This window comes from Boleophthalmus pectinirostris, unplaced genomic scaffold, assembly GCF_026225935.1.
Source record: "Boleophthalmus pectinirostris isolate CB_2022bp ecotype Guang Dong unplaced genomic scaffold, ASM2622593v1 HiC_scaffold_9, whole genome shotgun sequence".
Classification (NCBI taxonomy): Eukaryota; Metazoa; Chordata; class Actinopteri; order Gobiiformes; family Gobiidae; genus Boleophthalmus; species Boleophthalmus pectinirostris.
In genome coordinates, this window is record NW_026571541.1 from 34046432 (window position 1) to 34066109 (window position 19678).

The window sequence follows — 19678 nt, forward strand, 5'->3', positions numbered from 1 at the left end:
CAAGAGAGAGAGAGAGAAAGAGAGAGGGAGGAGTGGAAGAGGCAGAGAGAGAGAAAGAGAGAGGGAGGAGTGGAAGAGGCAGAGAGAGAGAAAGAGAGAGAGAGGGAGGAGTGGAAGAGCAGAGAGAAAGAGAGAGAGAGGGAGGAGTGGAGAGAGCAGAGAGAGAAAAGAGAGAGAGAGGGAGGAGTGGAAGAGGCAGAGAGAGAGAAGAGAGAGGGAGGAGTGGAAGAGGCAGAGAGAGAGAAAAGAGAGAGAGAGGGAGGAGTGGAAGAAGCAGAGAGAGAGAGAAAGAGAGAGGGAGGAGTGGAAGAGGCAGAGAGAGAGAAAAGAGAGAGGGAGGAGTGGAAGAGGCAGAGAGAAAGAGAGAGAGAGAGGGAGGAGTGGAAGAGGCAGAGAGAGAAAAGAGAGAGAGAGGGAGGAGTGGAAGACGCAGAGAGAAAGAGAGAGAGAGAGGGAGGAGTGGAAGAGGCAGAGAGAGAGAGAAAGAGAGAGGGAGGAGTGGAAGAGGCAGAGAGAGAAGAAAGAGAGAGAGGGGAGGAGTGGAAGAAGCAGAGAGAGAGAAAGAGAGAAGGGAGGAGTGGAAGAGGCAGAGAGAGAGAAAGAGAGAGAGGGAGGAGTGGAAGAGGCAGAGAGAGAGAAGAGAGAGGGAGGAGTGGAAGAAGCAGAGAGAGAAAGAGAGAGAGAGGGAGGAGTGGAAGAGGCAGAGAGAGAGAGAGAGAGAGGGAGGAGTGGAAGAGGCAGAGAGAGAGAGAGAGAGAAAGGGAGGAGTGGAAGAGGCAGAGAGAGAGAGAAGAGAGAAGGGAGGAGTGGAAGAGGCAGAGAGAGAGAAAGAGAGAGAGAGGGAGGAGTGGAAGAGCAGAGAGAGAAGAGAGAGAGAGGAGAGGAGTGGAAGAGGCAGAGAGAGAGAAGAGAGAGAGGGAGAGGGAGAGGAGAGAGAGAGAAGAGAGAGAGGGAGAGTGGAAGAAGCAGAGAGAGAGAAAGAGAAAAGGGAGGAGTGGGAAGAGAGAGAGAGAGAAAGAGAAGGGAGGAGTGGAAGAGGCAGAGAGAGAGAGAGAAAGAGAGAGGGAGGAGTGGAAGAAGCAGAGAGAGAAAAGAGAGAGAGAGGGAGGAGTGGAAGAGGCAGAGAGAGAGAGGAGAGAGGGAGAGTGGAAAGAGGCAAGAGAGAGAGAAAGAGAAAGGGAGGAGTGGAAGAGCAGAGAGAGAGAAAGAGAGAGAGAGGAGAGGAGGAGTGGAAGATGCAGAGAGAAAGAGAGAGGGAGGAGTGGAAGAGGCAGAGAGAGAAAAGAGAGAGAGAGGGAGGAGAGGAAGAGGCAGAGAGAGAAAAGAGAGAGAGAAAGGGAGGAGTGGAAGACGCAGAGAGAAAGAGAGAGGGAGAAGAGATGGTGAGAGGAAGGATAATAGGAGCGTCGAAAGAAGAAGGGGAAAGAGACGGAGAGAGAGAGATGCATGGAGGAGCGAGGGAGAGAATAGAGAGAAAGAGAGAGGGAGAAAGGGAGAGAGAGAAGAGCGTGGGAGGGAGAAAGAGAAGAGAAAAGGAGGGGAAAAGAGAGAGAGAAAGTGATTATGAAGTGAAAAACATTGACAAAAAACAACAACAAAGAAAGAATGATACAAAATGGGTTCATGTCGCCTCCTAGTAACCACAAAAATGGAAAAATACAAAAAAAAAAGGCTGTAATTTTCATCTTTGTGTGTGGAGTTTGTCTGTTCTCTGTGTTTCAGGTTGTTCTTTGTCTGTGTTTGTGTTTCAGTTTCGTGCCAGTTGAACCTGACCGGACCCGAGGGCTTCATCCAGGCTCCTCCCGAGTCCGGCTCCTCCTTCCTCTCCACTGCGGACTGCTCCTACGTCATCACGGTTTACACGGGCTACGGCGTGGAGGTGCAGGTACGAACGCCGGCTCCGGTTTACGCTTCCGAAACGTAAACGTGAGCATGGGGGCGCTTCGGGGTCCATCGACTCTGGCTCCCGTTCACTTTACATTGAGATATTGCCCCAAAAAATTCTTAATTGCCGCAGTGAGACTCGTCATTTTGTCCTAAAGCTGCACTGTGTAACGTTTTGGTTGGGTCTCGGTCACCTGCTTGTTTCTATGGATACGGTATGGATACGGTATGTCAGGAAGTGCGCTGTTAGCATGCAACTTGTTAGTTTTACAGTGACAAAAAACAAAGAAACAAAGAAACACATAACACTCGCTTCTGAAAGTTGTAAAAAGAAATTTGTTTTAAAGGTGCACTGTGTAACTTTTTGGTTGGGTCTCGGTCACCTGCTTGTTTCTATGGATACGGTATGTCCTTTGCTCTGCCTGGAATGTTCCGCAGTGTGGCATTAAACGGCTCTACTTTACGTTTATTCAAGTTTTATGGCTCAAAAATAGTTAATAGAGAAACAGGTATTCTGACTGAGAGTTTGGTTTTCATGAAGGTAGAAAGGTTTAATGCCATACTGTGGAACATTCCGAAGCATTAACATCTCCACGAGAAAGTACTTTGTCATCCCTCAATCAGGAAGTGCGCTGTTAGCATGCAACTTGTTAGTTTTACAGTGACAAAAAACAAAGAAACAAATAACACTCTCGCTTCTGAAAGTTGTAAAAAGAAATTTGTTTTAAAGGTGCACTGTGTAACTTTTTGGTTGGGTCTCCGTCACCTGCTTGTTTCTATGGATACGGTATGTCATTTGCTCTGCCTGGAATGTTCCGCAGTGTGACATTAAACGGCTCTACTTTACGTTTATTCAAGTTTTATGGCTCAAAAATACTTAGAGAAACAGGTATTCTGACAGAGAGTTTGGTTTTCATGAAGGTAGAGAGGTTTAATGCCATACTGTGGAACATTCCGAAGCATTAACATCTCCACGAGAAAGTACTTTGTCATCCCTCAATCAGGAAGTGCGCTGTTAGCATGCAACTTGTTAGTTTTACAGTGACAAAAAACAAAGAAACAAAGAAACACATAACACTCGCTTCTGAAAGTTGTAAAAAGAAATTAGTTTTAAAGGTGCACTGTGTAACTTTTTGGTTGGGTCTCGGTCACCTGCTTGTTTCTATGGATACGGTATGTCCTTTGCTCTGCCTGGAATGTTCCGCAGTGTGACATTAAACGGCTCTACTTTACGTTTATTCAAGTTTTATGGCTCAAAAATACTTAGAGAAACAGGTATTCTGACTGAGAGTTTGGTTTTCATGAAGGTAGAGAGGTTTAATGCCATACTGTGGAACATTCCGAAGCATTAACATCTCCACGAGAAAGTACTTTGTCATCCCTCAATCAGGAAGTGCGCTGTTAGCATGCAACTTGTTAGTTTTACAGTGACAAAAAACAAAGAAACAAAGAAACAAATAACACTCGCTTCTGAAAGTTGTAAAAAGAAATTTGTTTTAAAGGTGCACTGTGTAACTTTTTGGTTGGGTCTCTGTCACCTGCTTGTTTCTATGGATACGGTATGTCATTTGCTCTGCCTGGAATGTTCCGCAGTGTGACATTAAACGGCTCTACTTTACGTTTATTCAAGTTTTATGGCTCAAAAATACTTAGAGAAACAGGTATTCTGACAGAGAGTTTGGTTTTCATGAAGGTAGAAAGGTTTAATGCCATACTGTGGAACATTCATCTCCATAAGATAGTATTTCATCCCTTAATCAGGAAGGGCGCTGTTAGCATGCAACTTGTTAGTTTTACCATGACATGATTGCTTCTTAAAGTTCTAAAAAGAAAAACAAGGAGAACTACTGAACAAAACTAATGTTATGGTCATGAATTAAACATAAGTAACTTGTTCACTCAGACTAATAATAGAATTTAAATTAAAAATCAATTTCATGATGTCGATATTAACATAGGTCCCGTTCACACTAGTATGTATTCGAGTTGTTTTCATTGTGGATGCAGTGTTCGTTCACACTAATCCGATGGAAAACAGCTCCAGAGACGGAACGATCTGGTGCCTCCAGCTCCCACGAATTCATCTGAGTACAGATCTGATCCGGCACCGTGTGGACTCCTGAAAACACTGATACTCTGATGTAGGTCTGTGCGCCGTAATTCACTGCCAAAACGCTAAGAGGCTAGAATATATGACATATAATCTCTGAAAAGTTTAATATGAACCATCTCCAACGCGATAGAAACACAAACTCACCATCAGCAGAACCTCCCTCTGTCACAGAGAGAACACTCATATTCCACTGAGTCGTGTCCTTAAAGGCCGTTCACACCAAAGCGTCAAAAAACGCCTTGACGCCTCTATTTGGACGCCTTTGCATTTGAGTTTAGACGCCCCCGACGCGCGTCTTTGACGCTGTGGACGAACGGGACAAAAATACTTGACGCGCGTCCGTTGCCCTGGAAACAAGAGCCCGGTCCCGGTCTTTTCCCGAAACAATGTCAGACCAGACTGAGAGACTTTAGTGTTTTTATGACATAAAACATCAGCGGAGGAGATCGGGTCGACGACTGGGGCGTATATATATTTATACTCCACTAATGACACTGGATCAGTCCCGGTCTAGTCCTGGTCTAATCACGGTCTAGTCCCGGTCTAGTCGTGGTTTAATCTCGGTCTATTCAGGGTCTAGTCCTTGTTTAGTCTCGGTCTCGGTCTACTCCCGGTCTAGTCCTTGTTTAGTCCCGGTCTAGTCCTTGTTTAGTCCTGGTCTGGTCCTGGTGTAGTCCTGGTCTGGTCCTGGTGTAGTCCTCGCGATCGGCTCGGTGATTGTGGTGTATATATTTATTCTCCGCTCATGTTTGTGGTTCTCGTTCTGGTTCTCGGGTCTTGCTTCCTGATAATAACGTCGCTGCGTCTCTGGATACTCGTCCCTGATTGGTTGACGCGGTGCGTCTGACGCAAAAAGTTCAGCATTTTCAACTTCTTGACGCTGACGCTTTGGACGCACGTCTTGGCCGCTGACGCCAAAACGCTCAAGACGCGCAGCGTCGACGCCAGATTCGCGCCGCGCTGACGCTGAAGATGCGCCGCAAAAACGCAGGACGCTCTAGTCGCGCGTCCACATAGACTTTACATTGAAACTGGACGCTTTGACGCTTTGGTGTGAACGACCCTTTAGTCCGACAGAAGATGAACCACATCAGCGCACAATAGTGAGCTGTTTTTTTGAGCACTTAGTTTATGCAAATGAGCCATGTGGTTTTAAGTTTAGTTTCTGTAAAACGTAAACAAATGTGCTCAAAGCTGTGTGGATAGGGAAGACTTACGGACACAGAAATGACGTGTCTGGATGCAAATAGTTTCCGATATGGTGATTCGTTTCAGTGTAAACTTAACCATAGATAGAGAGATTTGTGCAGTTTAAATGTTAGACATGTAATCTGTGATCATTTAATCTGTCTATGCCATTATCCACATCATGAAATCATTTTTTTATTTAAATTGTAGAATCAGTCTGAGTGAACAAGTTACTTATGTTTTATTTATGACCATAACGTTAGTTTTGTTCAGTAGTTCACTCGTCGTTTTCGTCGTTGTTCACCTTTACATTTCCTTGTTTTTTATCTTGATAGTTGTGGTTAAATTCTTCATGTTAGAATGTTTATCCTTTGTGGACCTTGTTGGTTGTAGATTTGGTGATGGGGCAGATTTATGCAGCTGGTGGAGAATACGACACACATTTACACAGATATTTTTCCCCGAGAAAAGCATTAACCAGGAGTTACGTGTGCCCTACATCATGGCACTTCCGGCCGTTGTGAAAAAGCTCTATTACATGTTCAGAAAAAAGAACTTACTGTCAAATAAGGAAGTAACGATATTCAAATCTCATGGTACGATATTTATTGCGAGGCTTATATAATTATAGATAGGACTTTTTTATGCTTTTAAAATACCTTGACAAGATTTTAATGTGAATTATTACCGTCTTAATCTCAATAATTTAAGTTAAAACACATTTCTTGATGTTGTCTGCGCTGAAATGAATCATGGGATATGTAGTTCACAATGTTTATAAGCTGTTGCTACTATAAAACCATGAATTAAAGCACAGGTGTCAAACATATCTGGCCCTCCAAGACTTTTAATGTGGCCCTCGGCTGATTTTCTTCTAAAATATTTTAATTATATTTTCTATTAAAATATTGTTAATTTTCTGTGGTGTTTATCACAGCATCATCCCCAGCGTCTCTGTACGTGGCCCCTCCCACCAGAGCAGCACAAATGAAGACTTGTCTCTTTCCAAACGCTCTTAAAGGACGATCGTTTTGACTGTTGACCGTGACACCCTCATCAGAAAAATGTCCAACATGAGAAAAGTGGAGCCGAGTGCAGGATTTTCCAAGAAAAATGGACTTATTCCTATTTACACACAAGTTCATGTTAAAACTTTGTGTTGAAATTACATTTTTCTTAAAGTTTCAGGTTGTTCATAAAATTATAATATTTTGTAAAAAAAAGACTTCATCAATTTGTGTTTCTCTGCACAAATATTTGAACTTATTGTTATTTTTGGGGTTTATATGCCATGAGTTTTCTGATCCGGCCCCTTTGGGATCAAAGTAGGTTGGATACGGCCCCCGGACCAAAATGAGTTTGACACCCCTAAATTAAAGCAAAGGATCTTGCGGTTCAATATATTGTGACAAGCCCACGATATTATTGTGAGACTCTTTTGATACGATATCACGATATTTCGGCTATTGTTACATCCAAGAAAGTCTAAAAGTCACTACGAAATTTTTAGAAGACATTTTCTCTACACAGACACAACTTCACACTTAAAAATAACGAAAAAACAATTCTCCCCATTTAATGTTTGCGCTAACATTTTAGCTGTGACGTAAATCCAACGCGACTCGATTCAGTTGTCCGTTCCGTTGCACTTTCTCGAAGTGGAGGTCGGTTTTTCCCCGAGTCACACAAGAGAACGTGACATAAGACTGAGAATCGCTCTGATCACTGCATGAACATACGTATCATTAGCATTAGCATATATACAGTGTTAGCATATATAACGTTAGCATTTACATAGTGTGTTTTGAAGGGGTTTCCTTTGGGGTAGAACTGAGAATAGCTCTGATCACAGCTTTAACATACATATACATATTATTTGCATGAGCATAGATAGTGTAAGTATATATATATATATAGCGTTAGTATTAGCATTAGCATTAGCGTGCGGATTGGCCTTCTGCTCTGATCTTTGTCCGTTTCTCTGATGCTTCGTGAGGGAGTTGCCTTTGGGCGTCGAGTGAAAGTGAAGCGGCTCTGATCACAGCATCAGCGTCAGGCCGGATCACACTGAGCCTCATCTGCTCCGACGGAGGGAAGGAACCGATCAATGTGTGTGTCAGGACGTATAGAAATGTTTGGATTTGAAGAAAAGTGCACTTTCAAGTAAACGTCTGAGACTGTATATTCTGCTAAACTCACTAAGTCAACACGGTCATGTCTGGAGTTGTGTTTTGAGTCATTTCCTCACTGAATAACGCTGTGTTTTTAGAGTTTACAGTGTGTTCTGGTTTGGTTTGAACAGAGATTGGTTTGGATCGCTTTTTTTTCTTAATCGATCGTCGGAAGAATTAACGATCGATTATCGATTAATCATTAACGTTTTTATATTAAAATGATCATCATTATTATTACTATCTGCACTACTAATCTGCATAAATAAATTCAACTTTACGACATATAAACAGTAAGGACTCTAGAGCCACATCAGCCCGTTTGACATTATAATGTGTTTAATTCAGTTTTGCGCAACTCTCACAGAAACAAAACTTAAAACCGCATCACTAATTTGCATAAACTCAGCGAAGATAAAACTACAGCTCTTGTGTCGCTGATGTGGTTCAACTTCTGGCGGATTAAAAGACATGACTCAGGTGAATACAGGTCAGTGTGACCAGATTTGCTTTTGTTAAAACCAGGACACCGTACGGGGGGAGGGAGGTGGGGACTCGTCATCGACATTGCGCGACTCTCACCTGGTAAAACTTTTTCCCACTGGACACCGAAACATATGTGCTGCTTTATACACTGTGCACATGGACTCACACTTGTCCCGAACGCAACGGAAAGCGTGGAATTTCTTGTACAAATCATCGTTAAATACACATTTGTGCTTCGGTACGTTGCAGACTGACCCACTGTTTGTGTCTCGCTCCTTCTGATGCAGAGACACATGTACACACCTGTTTGGTCACGATACACACAGCAACCTACATTCGGTTTGTCGTTTGTTGTAAAATTAACGTAATCGATGAAATTCTTAATGATCAATTATCGATTAAGCGATTAATCATGCCCATCCCTAGTTCCAGGCAGAGTTGTATTAAGCCAATTATTACTTTTTGGCAAATAATGCTAATCTGCATCTTGAATTTTGTTGATTTTTTTCTATTACAAAATTATATTTATATGAAACATTTATATTTTTATTTGAATACTTAAATGACCAATTTATATTTGCCACCGAGTTTTCATAACGTGACAAACTCGAGATCAAACAGTGACAAGTCAACGCACGCGCAGAGTTCTGTAGTGAAGGTAAAAACTCCAAAATGGCGAGTGTTGACTGAGAGTACCGAGTTTTCAAAGAAGTGTGAACAATTTATTTATTTTTTGTTCAGTTCAGATATGTAAAGAAAGTGCGGTGTTTTTTCAAAAGAATATAATCTGTGTCGTCAGGGTCAAACAAATCTTTTCTATAAATACGGCCGACACAACCCCGGCCCCTCATCACAGTCAGGAGCCAAAATGTGGCCGGCAGAGAAAAAAGTCTAGTGACCCCTGCAGTACATGATACATGTGCACAGACTTGTGGACTGACTCAACTCACAGATTGAGGAAAGGGGGATTGAATGGTCATGTAATCTTGATTTGTTCAGTATTATCATTATTATTATTGTTGTTGTTATGAAATTTGTGTTGATGATGAGTTATGTATGGCCATTTGACATTTTCAAGTGAATAACAAACATGCAATCATACAAATTTACAAAAAATAAATAAAGTTTGTGTCATGTGGTGCCCCCCCGCTGGTTCCAGGTTGAGGGCCTGTTTACACGAGAACGCTTGTGGGTAAAAATTACAAAATATTTTATCGGAAGTGCCTTTCGTTTAGACGGTGACGGCGTTTTGGGGGGTTAAAAACGCAAAAAATCTGGAACCACCCTCCAGAGTGGAAAAGTAGAATAGTGTTTCCGTCTACACTGCCCAAGACGCAAAACTCTGGTCAGATCTGCTCACGTCGCGTTTGTGTTTACGTCACATACATCGCCACCGAGCCCCCTGGCATGCATACTTAATCAAATTCCACACACTTTTGCGTCACCATGTGCACATAGATTTCCTCCTGAAAACTCTTGTCGAAACGCGGAATAAAAAGTGAAGACGCGACGCCACTTTTGCGTCTTCCGTTCAGACCGTCATCATATAAACGTCGCCTTAGTCAAAGTTTAGTCCCAATTCAGATGTAGTGATTGTGATTGTGCGAAGTCAGACTCCATGTTCAACTCTCAAAAACACTTTGTCCCACCATATGAAGTCATTAAGTGGCAATGCAGACGTGCTCCTCTGAGTTTTTGAAGTCAATTAACCTTCACCTGACTCATTCTAAAGTATAGCTCATCTTTAGTGTTCAGATTTGATTTAATAAGCTTCTCATTAACTTTGACGACCATTATTAATTGAATCTACATTAATATTAGTTTACTGCCTTGGTGAATGGTAACGGTCACATTTTTATACACAGATTTTTTCCACCTTGGAGGCTCTCAAAGCACTTTACATAAAGGAACCACTCACCCATTCATACACCGTTGTACACAGTGTCCTTGAGTACACTGTCCTTGGGTTGAGTGTCTTGCCCAAGGAAACAATGACACAATGTGTGAGTGCTCAGACTGCTCAATCCATGATGTTTTTTATCTCTAAAAGTAGGATTCAAACCACCAACCTTTGGATCAGTGAACAAACGCTCTACCAACTGAGCTACTGCCAAACACGGTGACAGGAGATGACTGACAAAAAGGTTCCAGGTTTGACTCCCAGGCTCCTCAGGTCTTTCTGTGTGGAGTTTGCATGTTCTTCCTGTGTCTGCAGGGGTTTCCTCTAGTCAGGCCGGCGCCACCTAGTGCCTCCGCTCAATTTCATTTCTCTCCAGCGACTAGGTCAGGAATCAGAATACAGTAGACGTGTGAAGAATCCCTCAGTCGTCCAGGTAGAATCCATGGCGAGGAGAAAATTCAGTTTGTCGACTGGACAAAAGTTAGTTTGGTTGAACACATTTCGCAGCTCATCCAAGCTGTTTCTTCTGGTTCTAGAATTGAAGAAGCAGCTTGGATGAGCTGCGAAACGTCTTCAACCAAACTAACTTTTGTCCAGTCGACAAACCGAATTTTCTCCTCGCCAATACAGTAGACGGTTTGCGAGAACCCGGAAGTTGTTGACCGCACACCGGCCAATCAGGGCAGAGCTTTGAAGCCATGACGTCAAACTCAAGCGCCTGTCTGGGTGGTACAGCGCAACAGTAAACAAAGCGGTCGAGATGGATGTACGATTCCTGAGATCGAGGATTTAAAGCCGGAACAAAAAGAATGTTTGGTGAATTTTATCAAGAGGAAAGACGTTATTGCCCTTCTTCCCACGGGATTTGGCGCATTACATACATCACGACCAAACAGCAGCGATTGGTTAAATATAAAAAAGTACCCGCCTACTGTTGGGCAAACAAATCCTAATGCTGCGAGGTCAGACGGTTTCTACGAAGTGAAACCGGATGATGAATCAAGCTACTGGTTTCCCACATCAACCCAAAACATTCACAAATCCTCCAGCTAAAGTTGTACTGACCAGGACTTTCTCAAGACCTGGAGATGGTCCGCTTAAAGGTGCACTATGTAACTTTCTGGGTGGGGTCTATCACCTGCTTGTTTCTATGGATATGTCGCTGATCTGCTTAGAATGTCCCACAGGGTGACATTAAACAGCTCTACTTTACATTTATTCAATTACAGGTGGTTTTATGGCTCAAAAATACCAAGAAAAACACATTCTGACTGTGAGCGGGGTCGCCTCTCCACAGATCTGGCCTGTCACTTGGTCTGGTTCGGTCTCCACGAAGACAGAAACTTTTAACACCACACTGCGAAACATTCCAGACAAAACGACAACATCTCCACGGAGAAAAGCGTTCGACGGACCCTCCGCGACTCACCTTTAATAACATACGAGAAAAAGCAATCGAAAAAGTTCCGCATTGCTGCTTTAAAGACCGAAGGGGGGGAAAAAAAGAGAGATATATTTTGTTGTTGAAAATATTGCAGAGTCACTGAACCTTTGCACCTGGATTCATCGAAAACACACAGTGACTGAGCAAACCAAATTGCAACCATTTAAATGTCATCTCAGGAATGACCGGCGCATTTGAACGCACCATCTCTGCTCCGTGTGTGTGTGTGTGTGCGTCCGTGTGTGTGTGTGCGTGTGTGTGTGTGCGTGGTGCCTTCACTGACCTTTCGGGGCGCAGGATTTCTCAGTGATTTAAGCCTGGCCCGGTCGCCCTTGTCTCCACCTGAAACTCTCCATCACAAGATTAACTCCTGTGGCTCATAAAATATACAGCGGCCATTACGGGGCGACCTTCCCAAGGCATTCTGGGTAAAAACAAGACTAAATCATTGTGTTGATGGGCTGAGGCTGCTCCCTGTCGCCGTGGAGGTGAAGGAGGAGGAGGAAGAGGGAGGTAAATGTAGAGGTGGATCTTAAAGTGCCCATGACGAGTTTTGGTGATTCTCTAATTTGGACTTAACCTGTTTTCAATATAAATAATAGTTTTACACCAATCAAGAAGCAGTTTGTGAAGAAAAGTTGGAAAATATGTTGAAAATTACGATTGCTGGCGAAAATATCGTGTTAGTAACGAGTTAACGCGAAACTTTTTTTTTTAAATCTCAAGATTAACGTTCTTTGTGAATTCGTGTATCATTCGTTCATTCGTTTTTCAATACAAAACCAAAAATAAGAAAATGAAAAAGCAACAGTTTTCTTCATTATTTGTCTCCAAAACCAAAATGAAAAAGCGGATAACGATTTGTTTTTTCAGTTTTTGGTTTTGTGTTTAAATGAAAAATGGAAAAAATCGGATAACGGCCGTTTCCCGTTTACGTGACTTCCGTGACTGCGATGTCGGACTGAACCGGGACTGATCCAGGTCCGGGACCAGAGCGGGACCAGACCGAGACTGAGACCAGAGCGGGACCAGACCGAGACCAGACAGGGACCAGATTGGGACTGAGATCAGAACTGGACTCCGAGCTTTGACTCCGAGCCTCAGCTTCGAGCTCCGGCCCTGCTGTGGGCTCTGAGCCTCTGGTCTGGTCCTGGTCTGGTCCCAACCTGGTTTCGATCTGGTCCCGCTCTGGTCTCAGTCTCGGTCTGGTCGCTGTCTGGTCCCGGTCTGGTCCCAGTCTGGTCTCGGTCTGGTCTGGTCTCAATCTCGGTCTAGTCCTGGTCTCAGTCCTGGTCTGGTTCCAGTCTGGTTCCAGTCTAGTCCTGGACCTGGATCAGTCCTGGTTCAGTCCGACATCGCAGTCACGGAAGTCACGTAAACGGCCGTTATCTGTTTTTTTCCAGTCTTCATTTAAACACAAAATCGAAAACGGAAAAAACGAATCATTATCTGTTTTTTCATTTTGGTTTTGGAGACAAATAATGAAGAAAACTGTTGTTTTTTCGTTTTCTTATTTTTGGTTTTATATTGAAAAACGAATGAACGAATGACACACGGATTCACAACAATCGCGCTTGAGCAAAAGTCCTAGTGTGATTCACCTTTAGTACAGCGGCACAGGGCAGAGAAACGGTTTTGTCTAAATGGAGATCACTGGACGTCCCTCAGTCACGAGAACTACCTCAGGTCACAGCACATTATTTTTATTATTATTATTATTAATTCGCCCACAGTGGAAACTTGAGTCGCTTTGACTGTTCTGAAGACAGAAGAGGCACTTCGCTCACACTGTTGCAGAGCACTTCATCCAAGTGGAACACTGAACACAAAGTTTTCTCACTGACAATTGTTCTGGTTTGCAATTCCAAAAAACATTTTCACAAAGCCTATCCACTTTTCTCTGTTGATAAGAGTATTAAAATGATGCTTCAAGAGACAAAAATGTGCAATTCATTTGTGCTTAATCGCAAGTTAACTGTGACATTCATGAGACTAATCGCGATTAAATATTTTGATAAAAAATATTCTAAGTAGAGAGTTTTATTTTAAAGAGTTCCTCACTGAAGACGTCACACTGAGAGAATTCTATCCACAAGTTCAGCACAATTTCCACACAAGAAACACATTTTTCTGATACTTTAAATCTGACTTCAGCAAAGTAAAGACGTTTTCTTATATTTTTATTTGTCAGCTTTGTAACTTTTCTGGTGGAGGCTCTGTCAAATGGTATTTTTGAGCTTTAAAACCAACTGTAACTGAATAAATATGAGACAGAGCTGTTTATCGAGTTGTTTTAGACCTAAAAGGAGTTTCTCTGTGATTTAAATCCTCACTAAACTCCAGCACCGGCAGCCGATTATTAATACCTTTATGCGAGGTACTGGAGAGAAACAATTATAAAAACAAGGAGGTCGATTAGACAGACCTGCTGACTTTTAAAACAGCCATTTCCCTGAGACAAAACTCAAGTGTAGTCAAAAACAAACGCTTTCTCGCGGCCATTCATTAAGCGCGTGGGTAATAAATGAGCAGAGGCTGTACTGGACTGGAGATTTAAAGGGAAGGGAGCGGCGGGAGCGCAGAGGGAGCCCACACTCGTCCTTTTGGCCTGTTTCTTCTCATTACTAAAGTAGCTGTGTCCCCAGAGCTGCTGATGTGCATTCATCTCACATGGATTATCTGTCGGCTCCTCCTTTTGTTTACACTCCACTTTAAACCAACACGAACCTCTTCTTATCTGCTGCTACGGCAAATGCGCGGCGTTACGTCACGATAAGGAGCCCGAGCAGGAGCACGTACGGGGTAAAATAGTGTGAGGAGGAGGTTTGAAAGTGCATGGTGTGACCTGGTCTGTGGTTCATATCTCTGTGATTACAGGGCCTATCCTGATGAAACAAAAACTGATATAAAGATTGATATGTAATAATAATGTGATATATAATTATAAAATGGACCAGGTCAAACAGAAGTAAACAACAAGGCCAAAAATTCAAGTTAATGCATCTGACATAAAAATGTATTGAACAGATACATATGTACTCTAGTTTATGAAACTGTTGACCTTTTTTCTGTACCATTTTTGGTTCTAAAGTTCCATATGTTTTAAACAGACCATGTATGAAACATGGAACAAAAATTATTTCCCAAATTTCAAAGACCTGAAAATCATGTAAATAAATGGATGTATTTCATCATATCTTGTGTTATTCCATCTTTGAACTGTTGATGAAGGTACATGATTTTTCAAAAACATTTATTTAAAATGATAAAAATTTGCTTGGAAGGACTGACATATTTTATAGAAATAGTTTCCTTTCATTTTGAAGTAATATTAAAGTATTCAGAAGAAAAAAGTGACAAATGATGTAAAATCCTGCACCTTCTACTTGTTTGCACAATTTTCCCTCCGTTACTTTTCCCTCCGTTACCATGAACTTTCTTAATAAAAAATCTCATGAGTCAAAAAGTAAGAGGTTTTTCAACCTAATCTTGTACCATATGGTAGAAAACTATATGAAGCAAATATTCAAACCAGTTTGTTAAGGATATGTAAGTGAGAACCAAGAGTTATCACTGTTTGGATTTATTGCCCAAAAAGTGCTGCATATTTCATTCCCTCCGTTACCGACATGAGTTTTTAAATTTTTTGTCAACAACTTGAAAGAATATCACAGGTTTAACTTGACCCTGTTGGAGTGTAACTCTTTCCTACATTCTGATACTTTACTTATTTCAATAGTCCCTCTAGTTTCTGAATAAGAGACATTTGAATGTAAAAAATCTGCCCCTGTTTCCCTCCGTTACCACTTGACTGGACCCAAATAAATAAATACACTAGGGTGACCATATTTCCGTTTGTGAAAACCCGAACACCTTACGAGGGGTGGGGCCTCGACACTGAGCTACTCTCACCTCGCAACCTGTGCACATGGCCTCCCACTTGTCCCGAAAACTGAGAATTTCTTGTACAAGTCAATCAATCCATCAATCAAATTTTAGTTCTATAGCACCTTCCAGCAACCAAAGCCGACCAAACATTAAAACAAGCTAAAAAACAATAAACATCATACAAACAGGTCAACAAAGCACATTACACCATTCAATTTTTGGAATTAACTATAGATCAACATTTAAACTGGAAATCACACATAAATAAAATTGGAAATAAATTATCCAAAGTGATCGCAATTATATACAAATACAGATATATTCTAGATAAAAACTGTCTTTTTATTATATATAAGTCGCTGGTAATGCCCGACAAAACCTACGGTATTGAGATTTGGGGCAATACTTATAAGACTAATACAAATCCAGTCTTTACCTGCAAAAAAAAGGCATTAAGAGCATCACATTATCAACATATAACGAATCAACCAATGTGTTATTTATAAACCTTCAAACTATGAAATTTTATGATTTAGTCGACCTTTATACTCTGAAAATCACGTTCAAAGTAAACAACAATCTCCTGTCAAAATCTTTACAGAACATGTTCAAAATCCAAAAGAGCCGATACGAGCTCAGAGGAACGGCCACGTTTATCAAAAAGAAAATCAGAATAAACATTATGAAATTTTGTAGATGTGTTAAAGGTTGTATAGAAGATTTTTTAAGGGAAGTGAAATACAGCGACCATCGTAGAAACATCTCCTCCTCCCGCCTCTTTACTCCAGAAATCACGTTTGTTTACATCCAGTGCATGTTCAGAATTACTGTTGAAGTGACCTGCCTAGAAATATTTTAGCGACCGACGCGTCAGTTTTTAGACCCTTCGGACTTTCTTTTGCGGCGAACTGGTCGTGGATTCTCGTCCGCCGTCGCAACAAACTTTGTGCGAAATGCGAGGGAGCGACAGTATGAAAAAGCCTCTAAGAACCGCCGCATAAACCACATAATCCCCGAGCGCCGACGACTCAGTTACACTAGGGAGTTTGATTGACAACCTAACAGCCAATAGAAAATGAGGCAGCCTCGTTTTCTATTGGCTGATGTTTATCTGTCCTCACTACGTCCACAACTGATAGATTTTCATTCTTTTTTTTTCGGTCATCATAATTAAAAAGCTGCTGCATCTCTGTAATGGTATTTTAAACTTTCAATGACAATTTTAAACAAAAAAAAAAATCCTCCATACAACCTTTAAAGAGGTAGAGCTCTGGAACAACTGTACAGAAAACCTAAAATTGTGCACCAGTCTCTTTCACTTTATAAAGGACAGATACATGAAATATGAGACGTAGTTTGTGCTGTAGGACTTTGTTGTTCTGTTTCTGATTTGTTTGTTTCCTCTTGTTGTATTTATGAAGATGAACTGGTGTAAAGATGACGCTCTGACAAAGGAATAAAGGGTAAAGGGTGTAATAAGCTTAAACTTCAGCCGACACCTTTTCGGTCTGTGTAGTTAAATATTGACGGTCTGTGAATTAATGTCAAAATATACCTGTGACCCAAATAAATAATCAATCAATCAAAAATAAAGAAAGTGTCACAGGGCCACTAAGTGTTCTAAATAAGTAGGTTTTAAGTTTGGCTTTGAACAGAGGCAGGTCAGGGGATGGACCCTAACTCAAGGGAGACCAGGAGACGTCCAGCAGATGTTGCCCAGTGGATCGTAGAGCTCTGCTGGGCTGGTGAGGGGTCAAAATCTCACACAAGTAGGAAGGTGCAAGATCATTGACTGCATTAAAAACAAACATCAAAATTTTAAAAAAATGAATTCTGAACTGGACACGGAGCCGGTGGGAGGAGAACAGGACAGGGGTGATGTGGTCGTGTTTCCGACTGTCATCATTAAATGCGCATTTGTGCTTCGGCGTGTTGCAGACTGACCGACTGTTTGTGTTTGCTCGCTCCTTCTGAGTCACAGATGCTACGAGAGACGCTCAGTTTAATGTCGGTAATGAAAACCCAGACATTTCCATCGTGTAAGAAAAAAAAACCCAGACGCCCAGGACAGGACGCAAAAAACAGACATGTTCGGGGAAAAACGGATGCTTGGTCACCCTAAATACACGTTAAGGATTAAGGTTTCGTTCACACTGACAGCAGCTGGTGCACCAAACGTTTCATTCAAACCAGAAGCTCTTTTCGTTTTCGTTGGTGTGAAAGCATCAATCGCACTTGGATCTGCACTTAATCAAGCGAACTGAGACCTCAAAAAAGAGGTGGTCTCGGTCCACTTGACTCTGCACCAAATGCCAAACTCTGCGGTCCCTCTGGTGTGACGGCCAACTCAAAACCATAGACAGAAGGTCCAAATAAACTGTTCGAAATGGGAGGGGAGACTATTATTACTACTATTATTTCATTTCCTGTTTGTGGTGAGTGAAGAAGACATGGGGCAAACCTCGAATCGTGGCCAAACATGCTCCATGTAACGGTGGATCGATCAAAGGAACCAGAACTGATTTAATGAGCCATTCTCAGTTTCTCTGTACCGGCCGTGTGGACTTACACTTGTCTGGCTTAATCTTTGAGAGAAACATAAGCTACTGGCAGAATCGACCAGGTCGCCCTGTGTGCGCCCTGTGTGCACACACCGCTCCCCCATCCGTGGTTAAGGAGTGTGACGGGGGCTGGGGTTTGGTTCTGGACGCCTGCCCCGCGGCTGTCAGTCTGTAGGTTTGTGAGTCCGAGCTCCCCGGACCAGGGAGGATCTTAGGCAGGGGCTGAGAAACTGTGTCTGCTGGAGGTCGACCTCTGCATCGTCCGTATCCCGCGGAGTGGCTCTGTGGGAAGGCAACTGGGCATCTTGGCTTGGCTTCTGAGAGGTCTGACGTGCGGGAGAGCCTCAGCCAATCAGCTCTCACCCCAAAGACTCATATAGGTTATGTTCAGACTGCAGCCTGAAGTGACCCAAATCTGATTTTTTGGCCCCTATGTTCCTGTATCTGATCTTTTAATGACAGTCTGAACAACACAGATCAGATTTTTTCAAATGTGACCCAGGACACTTGGATATGTGCTCCTGAAACTGATACATATCCAATTTTTTGACATGCGACTTCAGTCTGAACGGCCAAAGCGCATTCATCCACCTACACGTTATCAACAAGCCACAAATGTACACAAACGTTCTTCTCGTTATATAAAAATTGTTAATGAACTCCGTGTCACTGAAGCAAAGCACATCTCTATCCCACCACTCTTGGCTCCGTCTCCACATCCACACGTTCCTTTCAACGGACGTCGCTGCCGCTGTCCCACAAAACACCACGACCAAAAACCTCGTCCTTCTCCTTCTCCATCTCCTCCTTAAAACAAGTAAGTTGTTCATGTTCTGGCTCCGGTACGAGAGGAACTTTAAAATCTCCAGGTGCTCGATGCTGCGTCCATGTTTGGACAACTTCTGTAAACACAGAGACGCTCGCTGCGGTTGACGTCGTCGTGTCTCCAGTGTCACATGTGGGACACTTTCGGGTCGTTTAATGTTCACACTGGAGTCACATACAAGTCACATTTAATTGGAAATGTGAACGACCTCGCAAAAACATCGGATTTCACAAAAAAAAAATCTGAATTCAGCGTTAAGCCCTGCAGTCTGAACGCAGCCAAAGTGACTCAGATGGCTCACGGTTCAAGTTGGGCAATAAATAAAATGTTTCTGAATTAGATGAAGACAGTTACAGCCTGTTTAATTGTATAATAAACTTTCAAGGTGGAAAATTATCATTAAATTATCATAAAATCACAGAGGCTTGGTTCACTGCCCCGAAATCAACAGTAAATTGTGGACACCAGTTTCTTAACACAAATATAACAACATTTGAGGATTTTCTGTTTGACTATTTCTTTAAAAGACGTCATTAAAGGTGCACGGTGGCATCTGTGTGGAGTTTCGTTCTCCCTCCCACCACAAACACACAAAACAGGTCAAATCCTAAACTGAGGAAGTCCTGAGTCCTGACCAAGACCAGCTCAAGATCTGGAGTAAAGAAAGAAACACGGAGGACAAAGGAGGCCTAGAAAAGTGCCGTAATGCACCTTTAACGCAAGTAATTAGTAATGATTGCCCGATAATGAATGAGCTGACCCATATCTGCAGCTGTCCCTCTGTTACAGGAGCTCCACAGTCTCAGTGGGTCTGGGTAATGGTCTTATCTCAGATCAGGCTCATTCATCTGACCCTGTGCACGATCAGACTCTCACAGAGCTAATGTGACGGACTTTAGAACAAGATAAGAACAGAATTAGCCTCAAAGAGCACAAAAGAGGACAGAGAAGGACAGAGGAGGACAGAGAAGCTTGCTGCCTTAAACTGCAGACTGTATAGGTGAGTTTCATTGTTGACAAAAGCGCGCGTTGCATGCCGGGAATTATTGTGGTCGGCGGCAAGAAACACTAATTCAACATGACGGACGGACGAGAAAGCACGTAAAGGGCATTGATCCTGGTTATTTATCCACTCTAACGGCAGAGGACCCAAGACCATTTGACCAGAAATTGGTCAGAAGCATCGACGGACGACAAATCACCATTTTCAACCCCGA

General features: G+C 42.4%; 1 protein-coding gene across 1 annotated transcript in view; it reads left to right on the plus strand.

Moving 5' to 3' along the window:
* LOC110174574 (seizure protein 6 homolog) overlaps nt 1-19678 on the plus strand; it is a 258856-nt gene that overhangs the window by 4129 nt on the left and 235049 nt on the right. Inside the window, exon 3 of the mRNA XM_055166715.1 lies at nt 1752-1885. Coding sequence (XP_055022690.1) covers nt 1752-1885 — 134 coding nt within the window. The remainder of the gene's footprint in view (nt 1-1751; nt 1886-19678) is intronic.